This window comes from Cnephaeus nilssonii, assembly GCF_951640355.1.
Source record: "Cnephaeus nilssonii genome assembly, chromosome: X".
NCBI classification, from domain to species: Eukaryota; Metazoa; Chordata; class Mammalia; order Chiroptera; family Vespertilionidae; genus Cnephaeus; species Cnephaeus nilssonii.
Window position 1 is genome coordinate 26599161 of NC_137071.1, and position 20955 is coordinate 26620115.

The 20955-nt window shown below is 36.0% G+C and overlaps 1 protein-coding gene across 1 annotated transcript in view; it reads right to left on the reverse strand.

The window, feature by feature from the left end:
* DACH2 (dachshund family transcription factor 2) overlaps window positions 1–20955 on the reverse strand; it is a gene marked incomplete at both ends in the record, with an annotated part of 865383 nt that overhangs the window by 300687 nt on the left and 543741 nt on the right. The window contains one exon of the mRNA XM_079765880.1: window positions 11941–12072. Coding sequence (XP_079622006.1) covers window positions 11941–12072 — 132 coding nt within the window. The remainder of the gene's footprint in view (window positions 1–11940; window positions 12073–20955) is intronic.

Sequence of the window (20955 nt, forward strand, 5' to 3'; positions counted from 1 at the left end):
TTCTCTCTCATCATGCATGTTTTTCTCTCTATATCCATCTCCCTTTCTCCCTGAAAGCAATAAAAATATATATATATTTTAAAATCACTTTGGATTCTAGAAAACTTTAAAACTTTCCAATAAAGACACATATATTTTTTGAATTTAGGTTCAACACATGCAATAGGTTCTTTGTATACACTAGTCATATTATTACTGCAATAATGTTAATATCCAATTGTCATAGAACCATAGAGAATTAGAGTTTAGAAAAAAAGTAGTGATTATTTCCAATCCAATTCTCTTACACTAATATGTTCACTAAATATGAAAATTATTTAAATGTGGAAAAATGTTTAATATGCCCAACTCTATAGTAAACTGCCTTTTATAAAGGAAATAGGAACAATCATGATAGTGCATAATGAATATTACTTTAATTTTTAGATATACAAATACTCATAAGAGGCAGATATATGCTCTAAATCAGCTTTTGAAATCTGGCACTGTAATTTTCTTAAATTACTATTGAATTTTTGTCATGTTCCACTTAATTCACAAATGACCTTTTCTAGAATGATAAAATATAGTAATAGTCAGCTATTATAAACTCTATTTGTGAATACAATCTCCTAAGTAACATATATAACAACTCATTTGCAATAATTTCTCCAAAAGTTTTATAGAATGGAATTAAAATTCTATTTTTCTAGGTCCAGTTTAAGAACCCTTGCTCACATTTTCCTTTTCTATTATTTTTCACCTGTTTGTATTTAATCTCTAAGGAAAACATGTGTTTCCTAGAAGATACTACAAATCAATTTGCAAAAACCTTGAAGAGAGCAGTATACTGGGTAAAACTCAACATGGCTTCCTAAAGATCAAGTCTTGTCAGACCAATCTAATCTCCTTCTGTGACAGAATGACAGCCTGAGAGATAGAGGGAAGCAATAGATGTAATTTATTTTTACTTTATCAAGGTTTTTGAGACCAGTCTAAACAATGGTTCATTAATAAACTGTGAAAATCCAGGCAGTTATCTAGAGAGAGTTCCCAAGAGGCAGGAAAAAAACACCCAAACAGTAGTCACCCCTGGATAAATGTCTATGTTCAAGAATCATAGAAATGAAGATAAGAATTCAAAGGCTATACTGATTATCACAAACCCCTTCATTCTAACTAAAGCACAAAGAGAGGAGGCAACTTATTCAAAATCACAGAATAAAACTGCAGCAGAGGCAGTTATTTAGCATCAATATACAAAACACAGAAACACTTAAGGCAGTGATGGCGAACCTATGACACGCGTGTCAGCACTGACACGCGTAGCCATTTCTGATGACACGCGACCGCATGCCGAGGATGAAACATTTGCTGCTCCTGAGGATGAAACATTTGCGACTAGAGTCTTGGAGTTAGTTTTTTCTTCAAAGTGACACACTACCCGAGTTATGCTCAGTTTTTTGGCGAAGTTTGACACACCAAGCTCAAAAGGTTGCCCATCACTGACTTAAGGAATTTAACATGTAAGGATCAAGACAGGTCCAATACTGGTTAAATACTTCCTCAGAAGTGGAGTTCTGCTGTTTGATCTAATGATAGTCTAGTCTAGTTGGATGCAGGAAGAAGGTGAAGGATTAAGAAAAAAAAACTCAGAATGATTTTACATTGGCCATAAGATCTATAAGGAACTATCACATCATTTCAAATTATTTATTGTGAAGAAAAAGAAGAGATAATTCTTAGTATTAATTTGGAGGTGTTTTTATACAAACTGCTTTAACACTGATAAAATAAGAAATTCTTATTCCACCAAATGAGTTATTAAAGGTAGACCTAGTAAATAATTCCCCAATAGTGAAGTATGATTACTCTTGGAATAAGTTTTTAGAATGATCTTTAAAAGTACAATGGGTCTCCTGACTTACATTCCTTTTTAAGAGTCCATAGGCATAGAGGAAAGATGAAAGGAGTGCTAAAAAGTTTACAATTCTATGAGAAAAGCCATTTTAAAAGAGTTCTTGGTATCAGGTTCTAATAAAAACAAGCATGACTCATTTGATTCTCTAGATTAGAAACATCTTGCTCCATATCTAATGAGTTATTTGAATAGCATAAAGAAAGAAGGTAGCATTGAGATTTTCTAATTCAATTTTGCAAGGTAATCAACCACATATACCTTGATCTTTTTCATTAAAAACTATATTTTCTAAAAGGTAAAATACTCAACATCTGCTCAGAAGTTAAATTAACACTAAAGTCAGAATAAGCAGAGATTCTGAGGATAAAGATTTACATGGTTACCATCTTGGATTCTTCAGAGGAAGTCACTATGGACAGTAATGAAATTTTTAAAAATACTGCATTTATTTCTACAAATAAAGACTACCCTCAAAGTCTTTGTTATATTAAAAAGGGGGGAGGGCTGCTGTATAACTGTATTTCTGATCTGACAGCTACAATTGTAATTGTTTAGGCATCTATTTCCCACAAACTCTCCACAGCCATAACCTTTAGTGATTAATTGTAAAGCTCCAGGAGCAATGGTACACAAACTAATTTCCTAAAACAATAAAAGACAGAATTTCTCATTTGAAGCTAAATGAAACATGGACAAGTTGTTATTCATGCTGAAATCTTGATGCAGAGTCATGGTATAGCCATTATAGAAGCTATTAAACAAAACATCAAATCAAAGAAACTATAGGTCTGTCTTCAAAAAGGAAAATGCTGCTCTTGCTTAAGAATCTTCTAACTTCTATGTTTGTGTTTCCTTTTAAGTCTAATGTTATTAATTCTATTTTCTTTCTTTTCTGCCTCTAGCTTTATAGTCATAAAAAAATATCAGTTTTAACCAAACTGGAGGATATATAAGAATTCATAGAAGGAAAATTCTTAGTCACTGTCATTCAAACATCTCAACTAAATACAAGCTTCCTGTCTTGCTTATTCCAGGTTATGTCAAAAGATTTAGAAATTATCTTCAGTCATATAATATAATAGTGTCCCAGTGCATGGATTCATGCACATTGAAAGGAAATTAATTAGAAGGTGGCCAGTGAGGTGGGACTGGGCGAGACGGGCCAGACACGCCCTGAAGCTAACCTCCTGTGGTCCCTCCCCAGCGTCTGTGGAGTGAGCAGGGTCCCTCTGGCAGGTGGGGTCTCTTGGCCTGGCCTGCAGGGATCAGGCCAAAACTGGCTCTCTGACATCCCCCGAGGGGTCCTGGAGTGGGAGAAGGCATTCTGCAAAGTTGCTGTCATACAGGGTATGGAACACAAACAGCAAGCGTGCAGTAAACCAGATGCAGGGCCAACAGTGCCCCAGCAACAATATAACCCATGGCGGAAGGTGGAATCACGTGGCCCCACGAGGAATCAGGCTCCCTCCTCTCTGGTTTCGGAGCCTGTCACCAGAGTAGGGCCACTGCCAAGTCACTGCAGCTGGGCAGCTCCTGTGTTCAGCGAATGCCCCCTGCTGGTCAGTGGATGCTATAGCGACTGGTCAGATGGTTGGACACTTAGCATATTAGCCTATAATATATATACTCTGTGACTACTCTACTTGTTTTTTTTAAGGAATAAAAATGTGCAATAGCTGATCTCATAATACCCTCTAGGAAAATGTTACATTTCTGCATATTTTCCTGTTGAATTTAAATACGGACAAGATGATGTTTCACTCCATATATAAATAAAGACTATCATAAACAAATAAAAGCTAGAACTTGTACAATTAAGTAAAAATAGTCGAGAGTAATGGAAGATTGAAAGAAAAAGTTATGAGAAATGTTCATAGAAAATAAAATATGATTCTTTTTAAAATGGCAAGATAAATATATTCAGACCAACACAAAATTTTAATTCAATATTTGATATGTTTTTTAAGCTGCCATAATTTGACTTATGGGAATTTAGCAACTAATAACAATGATGAAATTGAATAACAATCCTGCCACAATATGACATTTAAAATAGAGTATGCTTCTTCTAAAATTAAAGAAAAAAAAACCTCTTCTTTGAGTTTTCTGGTTGTATAGTTCATTGTGAAATGGCTTGTAACAGCCAAAAAACATTCTCTAAGGTAAAATGGTCACATGGCCACGAATAAACAGGATAAAGATATATTATCCATTTCTATTTATAATTTTCCTTTTAGAAACAAATGTTGCCCTTGAGGGAAAATTAAGAAACATTCACTCAGATTAATTTGTGACCTGGGATCAAAGTCATTGAGTTTATACTTAAAGATGATGAAAAATCTTAAATCCTTTTTCATCATTTGGAATATTTGTGGGGCTTGCATATTTTTAAGGTTTGATTAATTGGATCCAGTTTTAAAATTCCAAGCATTTTTTTCCATACCACACTTAATTTAGGGGAAAGAATAGGATATCAAGAAAAAAAAATCTATCAGTCATAATAGTAATGCCCACATTAGTTTCTGAGGTCTAAGTAAGTCTAACCTGAAGTCTGATATCTACCTCGTACACAGAAAGAACCTTGGGCAGGACAAATTAAGGACAGTCTCACTATCAACTGCACCTCCATCTTTAGGCTTATTCATTGAGACTCAATAATAAGAAAATAAATTTCATTATGTACCTTAGATTATAGTGGAAAATCAATGCAAATATCAGAGGCATCATTTTATAGCAGAAAGATTAGTGCCAGTGCTTTTATTACCTAACTGTTTGACCAAAAATATGAAAATTTATCACCCTCCAAGCATCATCTGTAGTATGAAGGGGTGTAGTTAATTATTTAAGTCACTTAGACCTCTAAATTTTAATTTTAGAAATACTTGCCAGTATGATTGTAAACAACAGAAGCTTTACAGTTATTTAACCAAAGAATGCAATTAAGCTTTTCTAGTTATCAAACATAATATTTCTTCAAGCCAAATTCTCAATTCTTACCCAATTTCAAGACATAGGCTGAAGGCTCTGAGAACTACTATTTGAAAATAACTGCCCTGGAAAATCAATTGTACAGTCTCCTTAACACATCATTCAATGCCATCCATATTTTCACTTTCACATTCTTCAAAGACTAGTTCCAATGTCACATCCTACACTTGAAATTCCTTCCTAGTTTTCTTATTCAGAACAAAGTCCCTCTTTCTCTATATTCTCACAGTACTTTGTTCCTCTCTTTGCTTTTTATCACATTCCATGTAAGAGTATAGTAATTTATATATTGATTGATTTTTAAAAATTTCTTCTCTTACATCATAAGCATTTGAAATCAAGTAATTTTTGTCTTTTTTCCCATAGTGTCAACATATTAACTTTTTCACTGTTAAAATAGTGTACATTGTGAATACAAATTCAATTTATTTAAGAATCATATTCAAGAATTACTCTAATCCCTTATGGAGTGACTTATTAATGATCACTAGTCACACTGCTGATTTCATTCACCTACTGGAAGTTTAGGGAATCTCTATTATTTGCTACTCACTTCAACTCTACCAAAGGAATTCTGTGTAACCAAAGCTGAAAATAACTACATTAGATCACAATTTAATGCTCAGCCTCTAGGTCACCACACAAATTATATGAAATATTCAATATATTTTCCACATATGATATCTTATAACCCACTTATAGGATATTATTTCTGCATTGACTGATTTTCCTTTGGCTGATTGAATGTAACATGTATCTTGCAAATAGAACCTGAGTGATTCTCCAATAACAAGCTTTCCTTTGGTTAGAATGTCTGATTTACCATTTCTACTTGAACCATAAACATTCAGGAAGACCATGCCCATAAACATTAATCAGACCATACACATTGTTAACTGACATCTCCCTTGTCAATCCATATGCTTTTTTCCCCTCTTCTTGGAAGGCACTAAAATAAATCAAAGATTAAAGCCATGAACATTAAAAAAAAGGAGAGAGAAAAATCAATCAGTCTTTAATTTCAAACAAGTTAAAGACCTTAAACAATTCAAATCCTGAAGTAGGATACCCAAAGGGGATCAAAGACATACCAGTCCCTGGGTTATTTAAAAAATTAATATTTAAAGTTATTGATAGGAATCTCTATTTGCAAGTGATCACTTGAGGAACTGTAGCTTAATTTCCAGTGAGCAGATGTTCCATTTATCCAGACTTTTCCCCACATTTATTGAAGTGTAATTGACAAATAAAAATTGTACATACTTAAGGTATAAATTTAATTATTTAATATAGGTATATATTGTGACATAATCAAAATATCAAGTGAATTAACATATCCATCACCTCACATAAGTTAGCATTTTTTCTTTTTTGTGTTGAGAACACTTTAAATATTCAATACAGTGCTGTCAACTGTAATCACATTATCATACATTAAATTTCCCAAACTTACTCATCTTGTATAACTGAAACTTTGTACACCTTGACCAACATCTCCCCATTTTCCCCACCCTCTAGCCCCTGGTAAGCACCATTCTACTCTCTGCTTTTTTATACCAAAGCGGTGGTTCTATTTTTAATATTTGGAAGAACCTCCATAATGTTTGACCAACTTACATTACTGCCAATAGTATACAACTGTTCAGTCCTCTCCACATCCATGCCAATATTTATCTTTTTTGTCTTTCTTATAATAGCAATTCTAACAGGTGTCAGATGATATCTCATGGTTTTAATTTGCATTTCCATAATGATTAGTGTAGTACAGCACCATTTCAAATAACTGTTGGTTATTTGTATGTCTTAATTTGAGACACTAGGGGGGTGAGGGCACGAGTGGAGGGGGGCAATGGGAGGACAAGAACACTTAATCAATAAAGAATAATAAAAATAAGAGTGGGCATCCTTGCTTTGTACCAGAAGGTAGATGGAAAGCTTTATTTTCCCTGCATGGATTATGATGTTGGCTGTGGGCTTTTCATATATGGCCCTTATGTTGTGAGTTAAGTTTCTTTTCTACCTAATTTATTCAGAAAATTAATTATAAATGAATGTTTATTTATTTAATTTTATGTTTCAATTACATTTTGCATTCAATATTATTTTGTAATAGTTTCAGGTGTATAGCATAGTGATTAGACAACTATATATTTTACTTGGGGTGTCTGTGTCTGCCTTCTGAGCTCTATCTCTCAAGTCCCCGGTCCTGGCTTCTGTTCTCACAGCTCCAGTCCACTTCACCCTCCCTCTGTCAGAGCACAGGGTGGGTGGCTCCACAGGGAATTTTGTGAGCTGGCCTTTTAAGAGGGTGCCTGAATTTTCAGCTGTTACTCCCTGGCAGACAGCACCCCACTGCTTTTTGCAGTCAGATGTTATGTGGGTACCCTCCTCAGTTTTGGTGCTCTTTGCTGGGGGGCCCAACTTGGGGATTAGGTCCCAGAGTTCTCAGTGGCACTCCCAACAGTTGAGATATCTCTCCATGACTTCAGCTGTTGTCTGTGGCCTGACTGGTAATGGAAATGGAAACCTTTTGGTGTAATGGGACAATGCTCAACCAACTAAGCCACACCAGCCACTCAGTGCATTTTCATTAGTGACTTTAATTTACTTATACTTAAAGGAACTAATGATAAGTAAAGATATATTGTTGCCATTTTGTGAATTGTTTTCTATTTTGAAGTTAATTTGCCCCTCTTTCCTTTTTTTGCTGTCTTCCTTTTTTATTGGTTTATATTCGGTACAAATTTGCTTTCCTTCTTCTTTTGTGTATCTATCATAGTTTTTTACTTGTTATTTCACTTAAGACTTATACAAAACATATACTTTAAACCTTAATTTTAAGCTTATAACTTAACTTCTATTGCATACAAAAACTACACTTTTACTCTCCCCCACTCATTTTGTATTACTGTATTCAGAGTTTTCTTCTTTTCATACTTAGTATCAATTAATAATATTTTACCTCAAGTTTTGTATTAAGGTTAAAAGTAATTTATGCACCACATTGCATTGCATTAATCTGTATTTGTCTATATATTTACATTTGCCAATAAGATTTATGCTACATCAGTTTGCTTTTGCCAAATCTTTAAATATCTTGTTCCAGTATACCCTATTCTGCAAATCTACTGCTGAGAAATATGCTTGTAGTCATATGATGGCTTCTTCATATGTAACAAATCACTTTTATCATGTTGCTTTCAAATTTCTCTCTGTCATTGACTTTTGACAATTTAATTATACAGTCATGTGCCACATAATGATATGTCAGTCAATTATGGACTACATATACATATGACTGTGGTCCCATAATTAATAACAGAGCTGAAAAACTATCATCCAGTGACATCATAGCCTTTGTAATGCCGTAGGACAATGCATCACAATACAGTAATATCTTAGGTTTTCATGTTCATTCATCACTCACTTACTGACTCATCTAAAGCATCTTCTAGTCCTGCAAGCTTCACTCATGGTAAGTGCCCTAAACAGGTGTACCATTTTTATCTGTTAAACTGTATTTTTACTGTACATTTTCTATGTTTAGATATGTTTGTTTAGATACATAAATATCATTGTATAACAACTGTCTACAGTATTCTGTAAAGTAACATGCTGCACAGGTTTGTAACCTAGAAGCAATAGGCTATACCATATAGCCTAGTTGTAGTAGGCTACATTATCTAGGTTTGTGCTAAGTTATTTGCACAACGAAAAAAATCACTTAAGGATGCAATTCTCAAAACCTAGCTCTGTATTTAAACAATATATTACTGTAATGTTTCTCGTTGTAGTCTTATTTGGGTTGATTCTATTTGGACATTTTTGAACTTTATTAATGTTGATGTCAATTTTTCTCCCTAGATTTCAGAAACTTTCAACCATTATTTATTTAAATGAGTTTTTTTTCTCCTTTTCTCTCTCTTCTCTTTCTGGGTTTCCCCAAATGCATATACTGTTCCTTTGAGGGTATCCTATATATCTTCAAAGTGTTCTTTCTACTTTTCCATTCTTTCTCCTCTGACTAGAATATTTCAAATGACCTATATTCAATTTGTAGATTCTTCCTTCTGATTAAATGAGTTGTTATTGAAGCTCTCTACTGTGCTTTTGATTTTTGTCTCTATACTTCAGCTCCAAAATTTCTTCTTGGTTCTTTTTTATGATTTCTATCTTTTTGTGAAACTTCTCATTTGTTCATGTACTATTTTCCTGATTTCATTGAATTATTTGTGTTCTCTTGTAGTTTTCTGAGTTTCCTTAAAACAATTATTTGAATTATTTGTCAGGAAATTTATAGATCTCTATTTATTTGGGGTCAATTATAGTGTTCATTTGGTGGAAATATTTTTCTTGACTTGTCATGTCCCATAGCCTTGCATTACTGTCTGCACATTTGAAGCAGCAGGCAGCTATTTCACCCTTTATGGACTTACATCAGTGGGGAAATATCTCCATCTGTGGGTGGGTATAAGTACTAGTACGTTGGCTGGTGGGGTGCAGTGGCTCTGGCTCTAGCTGTTACAGTGGAAACCCCATATCTAGGGGCTGGGGAAGAAACAGAATTGTTGCCTTTGAACTGCTCCATAAGCTGAAGTAACCATTGCCAAAGACTCTGAGGACATTTAGTAGGCGAGTCTCTGGGTACCCATGGTGGCCATGAGGGCTGCTGGCGTCCTCAGTGGCAAAGGCTGCTGCTAAGGTCTACTTGCTCTCCTCTTCCCTCACAAGATAAAGTTATAGCTTAGAAAATCCCTATTGGTAACAGAACCTGGTTTACAGGTGTGGTCATGGTAGCAGTGTTCATTTATAAACAATAAAAACCTCACAGACTTCATCTATTTATTATTAGTATTATTGTTATCATCATTATTTTATATCTGCTTACCTTCATTACATCAAGACAAGGATAAACTGTAATTTTTGCATGATCACAGTTACTACTCTAATTCCATTTCTGTAACATCAAGTATAACATTATACACATATGGAAACCTAATACTTTCTTTTATCACAATGATGGATATCTTGTGTTAAGCCAGATTATATGTAGCTAAGAAAATTAAATATTTACTATGCTAGAAATTAGGTCACCAGTATAGATCTCAAAATGTTTAATGCTGTCTTATTATAAAGTAACAACACACATATTTGTACAAAGTCTTTTTCAGAAACTGGTATATCTGAGAAAATAACGACAGAGTTACTTCTTAAGCTCACACTAATATTTATTGGTACAAAAATATTTTTATTTACAAGAGAATTCCTGTCAACTGTTGGTTACTTCCAAGACACCAAGATTTGAACCCAGTATGAGTTAAGAGATGTTAAGTTGTGGAAACTGATCATCAGTTCACCACTGTATCTTCATCATAAAAACAACTTTTATTCAAGAGGGTTGATAAAATTAAAATTGTGTTACAAAACAGTGCTGAAGAGAAGGAAGAACATGGAAAGGGCAAATACTTTGCACTTAACCAGACATGGGATTGAAACATCTCTGCTAATTACTAACTTTGTGTCTCTGTTTCCTGATTTGCAAAATGTGAGTATTGAAAATGCTCTCCCCACCTGGGAATATGGTAAGAATTAACTGAGTTAACACAGGAGGTAGAAGATGAATAAGTTCTCAATATCTAATACATGGTATTGTGATTATAGTTAACAATACCTTTATTATATACTAAAAGTGATTAAGAGACTAGATCTTAAATGTTCACAAAAAAAGAAACAATGATGTGATATTGTGAAGATGTTAGATAACGCTATGGTGGTAATAATATTATAATATTACAATATATAAGTGTATCAAATCAACACATTGTGCACCTTAAACTTATACAATGTTATATGTCAATAATATCTACATTTTAAAAATTAAACTAAAGGAAAAATCATGGGAGATACTTAATACATAGTAACAGGTAATTTCTTACTATTATTATTCTTTTGCTTAATGTTAATTTTAATCTTATCTATGTTTTGCTTCTAGTTAGATGAATCCACAAAAGTATGAATTTTTCCATTATTACCTACTGTGAGCATTGATTAAAGACTAATTTTCATAAATCACCATGAACTTTTCAATTTTAGATGAGGAGGATGAGGAGAGCTACACTGCATTAAATTCAGACTAACTTTATCATACTGATTTAATTCAAGAATTTCCCCTTTGCTTTTTCCTCCAAGATAAGGACCCACAATACTTGAACATCTAGGAGTCTAAAAGAAGAGAGAAGAGGCTGCTACCAATCTGCCTATCATATTATATTGAATTTGCCTGAAATGTTAGGTTGGAAACCTATGGCCTCTCAGACCATCTTTTGTTGCCCCTTTTACTCCCCACTAAAATTAAGCTGTATTTATTTATTTATTTATTTAGACATTCATAAATGTTGAGAGTTATAATCCCACCTAATTCCAAAAGAGATGTGAGGGGTGGTCTTGTGATCAAAGATAAGGAATAATTATCACAGGTAAAGGAGAGAAAACTAGTACGAAAAGGAAGGGGATATTTCAATCCACAGGCATCTTTCTCTTCCTTACATCTTTTTTTTTCTCCTTGCTGACTCTTTGTTCTTCCTCTTTTCTTTAGCCACTGCTGACAATACCAGGAGTCTGCCAGCGCCTTCACTTAGCTAAGGAGGTGGTACACCAACTAAAGAAACTGCAGCCCACCCAAGGTGAATTCTCAGAACTACCATTCAGTGGTAAATTACTTAGAGAAAGTTGAAGTAAAAAAGCCTGATATGAAGCCAAAGGAGGCAGCTTTTAGCAGGCAAAAGATGAAATAGCTAGCAAGACAAAAATTAGTATTTAATTCCTCTACAACAAAACAATGGACATAATTCAGTGCTTCCTCAAATGGGATTCTGACCTGTAATGGTTTTCTAGTTTCAATGTACAAGTTAGAGATAGGATTAAGCATACTTCATTAGTAACTGCTTAAAATTGAAGTGTACATATTATTGCCCTGCTCCCCTCAGCCCTCCTCTCTCCCATCGTAGAATAAATCAATGAGTCACCTGCCTTGGATATCTGAAGACACTTACCTGTATTATAATTAAGATCATCAGGTTCTGATTCTGCCCCATTTTGACTTCCATTTCCCTGAAGAGTGTTCACAGCTATAAGCTTCATCTTCTGTAGCTTCATTGCCTCAGCCATTGCTGCAGCTGTTATACCTAAAACCAGAATTATCCCTTTTAAAATTAGGACAACTTAATGTAATAGAAAGCTTTATATGTTTCTTTATCAGGCCTATGCTACACAGCATAAGCAAAGGTAAGTCCACCTCTAATCTACACTAATAAGAGAAACATGCAAATTGAATGTACCTCCACTATACTCACAAGCCACGCCCACCAGCCAATCAGGAGTGAGTATGCAAATTAACACAAACAGGATGGCAGTGGCCACGGAGTGAGCAGGAGGCTTGGGTTTCCCCAGCAATGGAGGAAGCCAAGCTTCCCGCAAGCCCTGGCTGGCCCTGGCCTCTGCTTAAGGCTACAAAGTTTCAATTATAGAAGATAAATAAATCCCAGATACCAAGGCCTCTGCTTGGGTTGCCAGGGGGCGTGGCCGGTCTGCAAACCACCACAGGACGCTCGCCCAGGCTGCCCCATGCCCCAAGGGAACCCCCCCACCCTGATCCGGGACACCCTTCAGGGCAAACCAGCTGGCCCCCACCTGTGCACCAGGCCTCTATCCTATCTAATAAAAGAGTAATATGCAAATTGACCATCACTCCAACACACAAGATGGCTGCCCCCATATGGACACAAGATGGCTGCCACAAGATGGCCAGCAGGAGAGGGCAGTTGGGAGGGACCAGGCCTGCAAGGGAGGGCAGTTGTGGGTGATCAGGTCAGCAAGGGAGGGCAGTTGGGAGGGACTAGGCCTGCAAGGGAGGGCAGTTGGGGGCAATCAAGCCTTCAGGGGAGGGCAGTTATGGTGACCAGGCCGGCAGAGGAGGGAAGTTGGGGGTGACCAGGCCTGCAGGAAAGGGCAGTTGGGGAGGAACCAGGCCTGCAGGGGAGAGCAAGTTGGGGGGACCAAGCCTGCAGGAGATGGCAGTTAGGGGTGACCAGGCCTGCAGGGGAGGGCAGTTAGGGGCAATCAGGCTGGCAGGGGAGCAGTTAGGCATCAATGAGGCTGGCATGGGAGTGGTTAGGGGGTGATCAGGCTGGCAGGAAGAAGCGGTTAGGGGCAATCAGGAAGGCAGGCAGGCGAGCAGTTGGGAGCCAGCAGTCCTGGATTGTGAGAGGTGCAGACTGGACTGAGGGACACCCCCCCCCATGCACGAATTTCGTGCACTGGGCCTCTAGTAGTATATAATATCAGGAAGAATCTCAGAAAATTGTAAGGAGAGTGTTTGGTCCAAATTGTTTTGGAAAAATATTGCACGAGGAATCAGAAGGACTAGATATTAAAAACTGATTTATTTATAGCTAATTATATTCCTGTTTTAATCATTTTATCTCCTCTCAGAATCAATTTTATTTTCTTTAAAATGAGGTTCAAGGAAGCAATCAAGATATCCTTCAGTAGGTGAATAAATAAATAAACCGTAGTACATCCAAACAATGGAATATTATTTAGCACTAAAAAGAAATGAGGCACAGTGCAATATAACAGATCTTGTAACATAGAAATCCATACACAAAACCTATATATTCATGGTGACCATTGTCACCCCTATCAATGTAATGAATAAATAAAGCCCTAGCTGTTTAGCTCAGTGGATAGAGCATCAGCCTGTGAACCAAAGGGTCTCGTGTTCGATTCTGGTCAAGGGTTCGATTCTGGTCAAGGGCACATACCTGGGTTGAAAGGTCCTCCCTGGCCTGGACCCTGGTCGGGGCATATGCAGGAAGCAACCAATCAATGTGTTTCTCTCACATTTATGTTTCTGTCTTTTTTTTTTTCTTTATTGATTAAGGTATTACATAAACCTCAGAGGGAAGGCAAGGGAGGGTGGAGGGAAGGGGAAAAGATTAACCAAAGGACTTGTATGCTTGCATATAAGCATAACCAATGGACATAGACACTAGGGGGGTGAAGGCCCGAGCAGGGAGTGTGGGGGGCAATGGGGGAATAAGGATACACATGTATTACTCTTAAATTTTGCTTTCATTGGTGTCTGTCACAATAGTGGGTGGGTGGTGCCCAGGGAATGACTATAGAATAACCAAATGGATGCTGTGAATGGATGCCACCAGGGTGAAGAAAAAATGCTACCTCCCCAATACTAGTAATTGTGCATGACTTTCTAGTAGCAGGTATGTTATGCATTATCTTCACAATCACATTCTGCCTGAACTTCCTGCCAAGATATAACAACAAATGTAAGAACTGGGCAAAGACAGAGATGGTTCACCAAAACACTGATGGTACCAATAGTTCTGTCTTTGTTATGCTCTTTCACTGTGATGGTGTCATTCTTTATCAACTGCTTATGCTTACAGTATTCATCAAGCATCTGTTTTAGAAAGGAAACCAATATGTTATATTGAACATAATTATGTGAAAAATTTTGCAACAGAGCTTGTCTTTTCAGTTTAAGAAGCACATGAAGTTAGCAGTACTTGTATTGATATGAAAGTAGGAATTAACTTATGGCCACTTATCAGAGGTTTCCATTTGTATAATATTTAAGGAAATGGGACTGCTTATTCTATTAAATCTAAAACTTTTAAGAGATTAATTCTAAACCTTCAGAAAACAAGAGATAAGGTAGAAAGTCTTAATTATGCCCACTGCTAATTACTATATTAAACTATATGCTTTGAGATATGAATAGTGATAACTATGTCTCTATTAGCTATCTGTATGTATAATCACTTAAAGATACCTGAAACAACCAGCAACATGAATATTTATTATATAAGTTATGGGGAGAGTAAATAAATATTATGAGAACATGGCTCTTATCCTTGAATCTTCAACAGACAAGGTATCGGCAAGATTATTTTTCAAAGCTTACATTACTTTCCTCATAAAATACAGTGTGATAACACTTTCATCATTTTTTAAACTCACCAGTCTATTGCATTTTTAATAATCAAATGTAACTAAAGTTTGTTGGTGTCATTTTCGTATTAAAAATATACTAAATTTCTAGGACCAGAAAAACCTTGCTGCCAGAGTGGCATAGCCAATAATTCTTTTACATCACATGCTGTTTTAGTTAAATAATCTTTCTTTGAGAGAAGTATCACTACCAGGATGGACAGAGTTTAGGGAATTATAACATACTGATATACAATACTAAAAAAAAAATCTAATGGGCATGGTTTTCTCCTAAAATTGTGGTGAAAAATGTATCCTCAGTTATGATACTAAGTTGACATGTTTGAACTATAGGCATCAAGTATTTTATTATGGCCCAGTAGAATAGAACAGGAGAATTTTGACCTTATCCAGCATGCCCGTGTTACTATCTGATATATACAAGTTAGTGCTTGGATAATATAAAAATAATTCTTAATTAAATAATTAGGCCATATTATTAATAGAGGAGATAAACACACACACACACACATGCACACACACATGCACACACACAAAATAAAAAAAATTCTGCATGGAGCTGGGGGCTAATGGATGGTTTATAAGATGGCATATTCTTTCTGGTTTCCTGAATTCTGTCACAGTCCTAATAACAATAAATTCATAAAGGGATACATAACATTTTTTTCTACTTGCAACCAGTAGGTTGAGGTTGCTAAAGGGGCACACTAACTCAAATGGATCAAATGAAACAGGAGCCACAAAGACAATTATATATTTCTTAATCTTTTTTTCACTAAGAATTACAAATATTTTGATCATAATATGTGTGATCTCAAAACTGTCATAGCTAGAGATAAACAAACACAAGCAGCTGTGACATAGATGAGGATGGAATAGCCCAGCACAATGTTAGGAACACTACACCATCTTAATGATGACTCAAGGAAATAGATCTTTTGTGGCTTTGTAAATTTCAATGGCTATTGTTTATGTGAATAAGATAGTATGTACAAAACCAATAAAATGAGAACAGAAACATTATCTCAGATTCTAGTTCAACAAACTATGTCCTGATTATTCCCTTTCATTTCAATCGTTTTGTTCCTTTCCCTTTGTTATTCTGCTAGGACTTTGATATTGCAGGAAGGCTGTGTTTTCATAAAGACTATAGTATTTGCACAAAAAGATTGGCATAAATCATGGTCTTTCCCAATTCAAAGGTATAATTTCAAGGTGATACATATCACCATTCCTCATGTTGGTGATACTGGTAATAAAACTTCTTCAACTCTGTCAAATTCAACTTCCTCTTAACCAGTTATTACTCTATTTTTTAAAGAAAAGAACACTGGATCTTAGTTTTGTTATAGGTGCTATTTTTTAAATAATTGCCATGTATCTCAGGTAGGATTGATGCATTTTAAATCAAATGTTTGCTCTGGCTGGTGGCATTTTACTCGGGAGCACAGGAATTTTAGAAAGTTCCATGTGATTTAAAAAAAATATATCTTTATTGTTGAAAGTATTACAGATGCCCCCCCTTTTACCCCTTGACCCCCCACCCCTCCATCCCTCATCCCCCCAGGCCTTCACCACACTATTGTCTGTGTCCATGGGCTATGCATATATATATGCATATAAATTCCTTGCATATCCCCCCACACACACACACACATACCCCTGCCTTCCCTCTAAGATTCCTCAATCTGTTCTATGTCTGGATCTATTAAATAAAAATACATAAAGGGGGTAGCTTAAAATAAAAAAGAAAGTTCCATATGAAATAATCAGATTATACATAGATAAAGTGAATTTTACTTTTTAGTTTGAATTCCTCTACCAGTAATTTTGAATACAACAGCAATTTTCCATAGCAGATTTTAAATTGTATTACTTCAGAGTCATACATTATGAATCTAAAATGGATATCTTGACTCTGTAAAATGAACTAAGAATTTCACAATCACTTTTTAAGAGGTTCTTCCTTCTCAGCTATTCTACTTGAAGGACTTCCTAAGTGATCTTCCTGCCCCTAATTCTGTCCCTCTTCAGTCTATCCCATTCTCTGTTATCAGGGATATTTTGGTAAAAAGCAGTATTTTCACATTCCTCACTCACACAAATATGGTTAGTGGTTCACCACTGCCTATAGAATAAAGTCCAGAACTCTAAATCTGATATTTATAAACTCCCACAATCTACACCCACCCATCTTTAGAGGCAGAGCTCCTACTCTTTTCCATCATATCCCTACTACTCTAACCAGACTGAATATTTTGTTACACAGGCACACTCAGTACTAGTTCATCTTCACACCTTTGCAGACTGTCCCTTTTGCCTGGAATGCTTTTATCCCTGTCTTACCAATTGCAGCCTAACCAATCTTTAAAGCACACCTTAAATGCCATCAACTCCCAAAGGCCTTCTTTAATTCTCACAACTGGAAATAATTATCTTTTTTAAAATTTCCCCAATACTCCACTTAGATATGTTTATATGAACATATTTATCACTTTCTGCACTTTTCCTATGATTATGTCTATAAGTAGGTCTCAGTTTCCCACTTAAAATGAAGGCTCTGAAAGCTTCTATAGAGTACCAACTATGTCTTATTCATTTTTATTCTCATAACAGGATCTAAAATGTTGTCTTGCAGGTATACAGTACGTAATAAATGTGTTATAATGAATTTACCATTTTATAGAATATTTATAAAGTGAGATATAAAGATTTTCAATACTTAAAATATAGTCATACATATGGGTAAACAGTAGTCACATACCTATACATACACAGATATCAAATACCATTTTCTTTTTAATTCAACTAATAATCATGTTTTGTCATGTTTCTTGTGTGTTTAATACATCATGATAATTTCCCTATAATGTATCCTATACAATAAAGAGGTAATATGCAAATTGACCATCACACCCTCACACAAGATGGCAGCCCCCATGTGGTCACAAGATGGCCACCACAAGATGGCTGGCAGGGGAGGGCAGTTGTGGGCGATCAGGCCAGTAGGGGAGGGCAGTTGTGGGTGGCCAGGTTGGCAGGAAAGGGCGGTTGGGGGGACCAGGCCTGCAGGGGAGGGCAGTTGGGGGAAACTGGGCCAGCAGGGAAGGCAGTTGGGGGGCGATCAGGCAGGCAGGGGAGTGGTTAGGGGTTGATCAGGCTGGCGGGCAGAAGTAGTTAGGAGCAATCAGGCAGGCATGCAGGCAAGTGGTTGGGACCCAGCAGTCCCGGATTGTAAGAGGGATGTTCGACTGCTAGTTTAGGCCCAATCCCACAGGCAGTCAGACATCCCCTGAGCGGTCCCAGATTGGAGAGGGTTCAGGCTGGGCTGAGGGACACAGCTGCCCCCCATGCACAAATTTTGTGCATCGGGCCTCTAGTTTAACATATAAGAAATAATAAAAATGTATAATCCTTCCTAGTGGTTTCAAGATATTTTTAAAACAAAGTTTTAAATTTTTAAAAAATAAATGGAGTAAAACAGGTTTGTCCCTGAGTAATCATAGAATAGTTATGACTGGTGAAGATAAAATTACATTACAAATGAGCAGCTACCTGTTATAAAATTACCAGGTACTTTCATCAAAGGACCTAAAAGGCAGCAGACTGACCAGTTAACATGTTTCCACTAACCTGGAAGGATTTTTTTCCAGTTAATAGCTTCTGAAGAATGCTTCCTTTTGATGCTTGTCTGTGACACAAAAAATGATGGTCTCATTTAACCAGTCTTCTATCACATATATCAGAGAATCCTATTTACTCACACACTACCAGAACCTTAAAACACAATAGAGTGATTGTGTCTAGAAGAAAAATTTAAGGATTGACTTTTTTTTTAACCCCAAAAGGGGGTTGAGATCAAAAGCTGACTTTAATAGATGTTTGACTAAGGTCATACTCCTAGGAAATGGAACGTTGAAGATGAAAGAAAAGAAATAGGTTTGGCTTTTGATTTCAGCCAAATCCATTTGGCATTGTTTAGCTTTTATATATAATACTTTAGTTTTAGGGGATATCATGACTTGAAATGAATTGGCTTTCTTCTTGAGGATCTAATAGCTCTGTATTACTTTGGTATTTAGCAAAGTTAGGTGAAACATATTCTTACTCTCTTAGCTGGTATTGCAATAGTAGTTGTAAACAGCTTTTCTTAATCTATAAGTATATCTATCATATAATGTCTATGGCATATTTTTTAAAAATGTAAAAGGGAGGTCAAAAAACAAAATTTTCCTATAAAATGCTCTTCAAAGAAAGTCATCATTAAAATCACTACACAATTTTAAATAGCAAAGGGTCTTCTTAATTTTAAACTGCACTATTTTTAATGTACATTTCCCATGAACTACAACTACTTACTACTTTGTAGTTCAGTATTGGACAAAGCTAATGTAAGAGGAAAGAAAATAACTATTATTGAATACCTACTAGTATATTTCAAGCACCATTCAGATAAGATAATGTTATACACATTATCTCATTTAATATGTTATCTCAATCATCAAAACTACTCTATGAAAATGCAGGGACTATTATGCCAATTATACAGAGGAGGAAAGTGAGAGTGGAAGAGATTGATTAGCTCAGGCAAGATCACACAGTGAATAAATAAGAAGGAAGTGCTTTGAACCAGGCTTTATCTAACTTCAAAATTCTATTTTTTCTATGCTGCTTTTGAATTATTAAAATGGTAGAACAAACAAGAGTTCTTTTATTTTAAGTTATGTTAATTAAGTGATTCTCCAAACTATAGCAATAATTTAAATAGGCTTAAGCACACAATGTGGGTCATTGTTTGAGATGCTGGGGATGAACTATACTACTGAATTTATTAAGCACTTATCTAGATAATAGGTGCCCTCCCTCAAATTAACTTTTGTAAATACTTACAGATTATCACTGTGAAAGTTTAGGGTATTATGTTTTTATTTCTTAAATTATCCTAATAATTGTCTCAATGTGCCACTTCTCTTAGCAGGTGCAAGCTGTCTATAAGTATGTGCATCTTGAAATGTTTTGAAAAAAATGCAAGAAGAGCTTTCTAAGTGACAGCCTCTCATCATCTATCAAAAGACTTTACTGGTAGATTTTTTAAAGAAAATGACCACTATAAAGTTCAGTATTCTAATGAGAAGCTTGAGTTTCCAAATTAATAGATTAGCAAATCATTTTAGAGAGGAAAAATGGTCACAAAACATCATGTATAACAGCCCCTGCTTAACAGATCTTAAACATTTCACCTTTATTAAAAGACTAGAGGCCCGTTGCATGAAGATTCATGCAATAGGCCTTCCTTCCCCTAGCTGCCGACACCGGTTTTCCTCTGGCACCCGGAACCCAGTCCTTCGCTCCGGTCACAGCAGAGAAGCCAAGCCTTGAGGCTAAGCGTCTCCACTCTGGCTGCAGCAAGGCTTGACTTCTCCACTCCGGCAACAGCGGAGAAGCCAAGCCTCTTCAGTCTTCAGTCTTCAGTCTTTGCTCGGGCCAGAGCCTTCAGTCTTCGCTCCCTGCCTGTGTATGCAAATCAACCAGTCATCTTTTAATGGATTAATTTGCATACTCACTCCTGATTGGCTGGTGGGCATCACGGAGGTATGGTCAATTTGCATCTTTCTCTTTTATTAGTGTAGATAGACCCATTGTTCTTATGTCACACTAGCCTCTAAAAAGGAGATGTCTATCAAAAAGGTTAAGTGTCCTCTGTACTGAAAACTGACAGCTACCCAGAATTGGAGATCTCCCTCAAATCGACTTGTCTTTGAAAAGCATAGGGCAGATTAGGATATCCTTTCTCTATGTTATGTTATGTTATGTTATGTTATGTTATGTTATGTTATGTCATGTTTGCATGTATGTATGTATGCATGCATGCATGTATGTATTTATTTATTGCTTGCATGTCAAAAGATTGTGTAGTGGTATTTCTTACCCTCTTGCATTGCTGCCACTCCTTTGTCCTGCACCCTAGCTCTTTCACAGTTCATCTAAATCACAAACAGAAGTCATAGTGGAGGAAATAGTAAAAGAACTTTGTA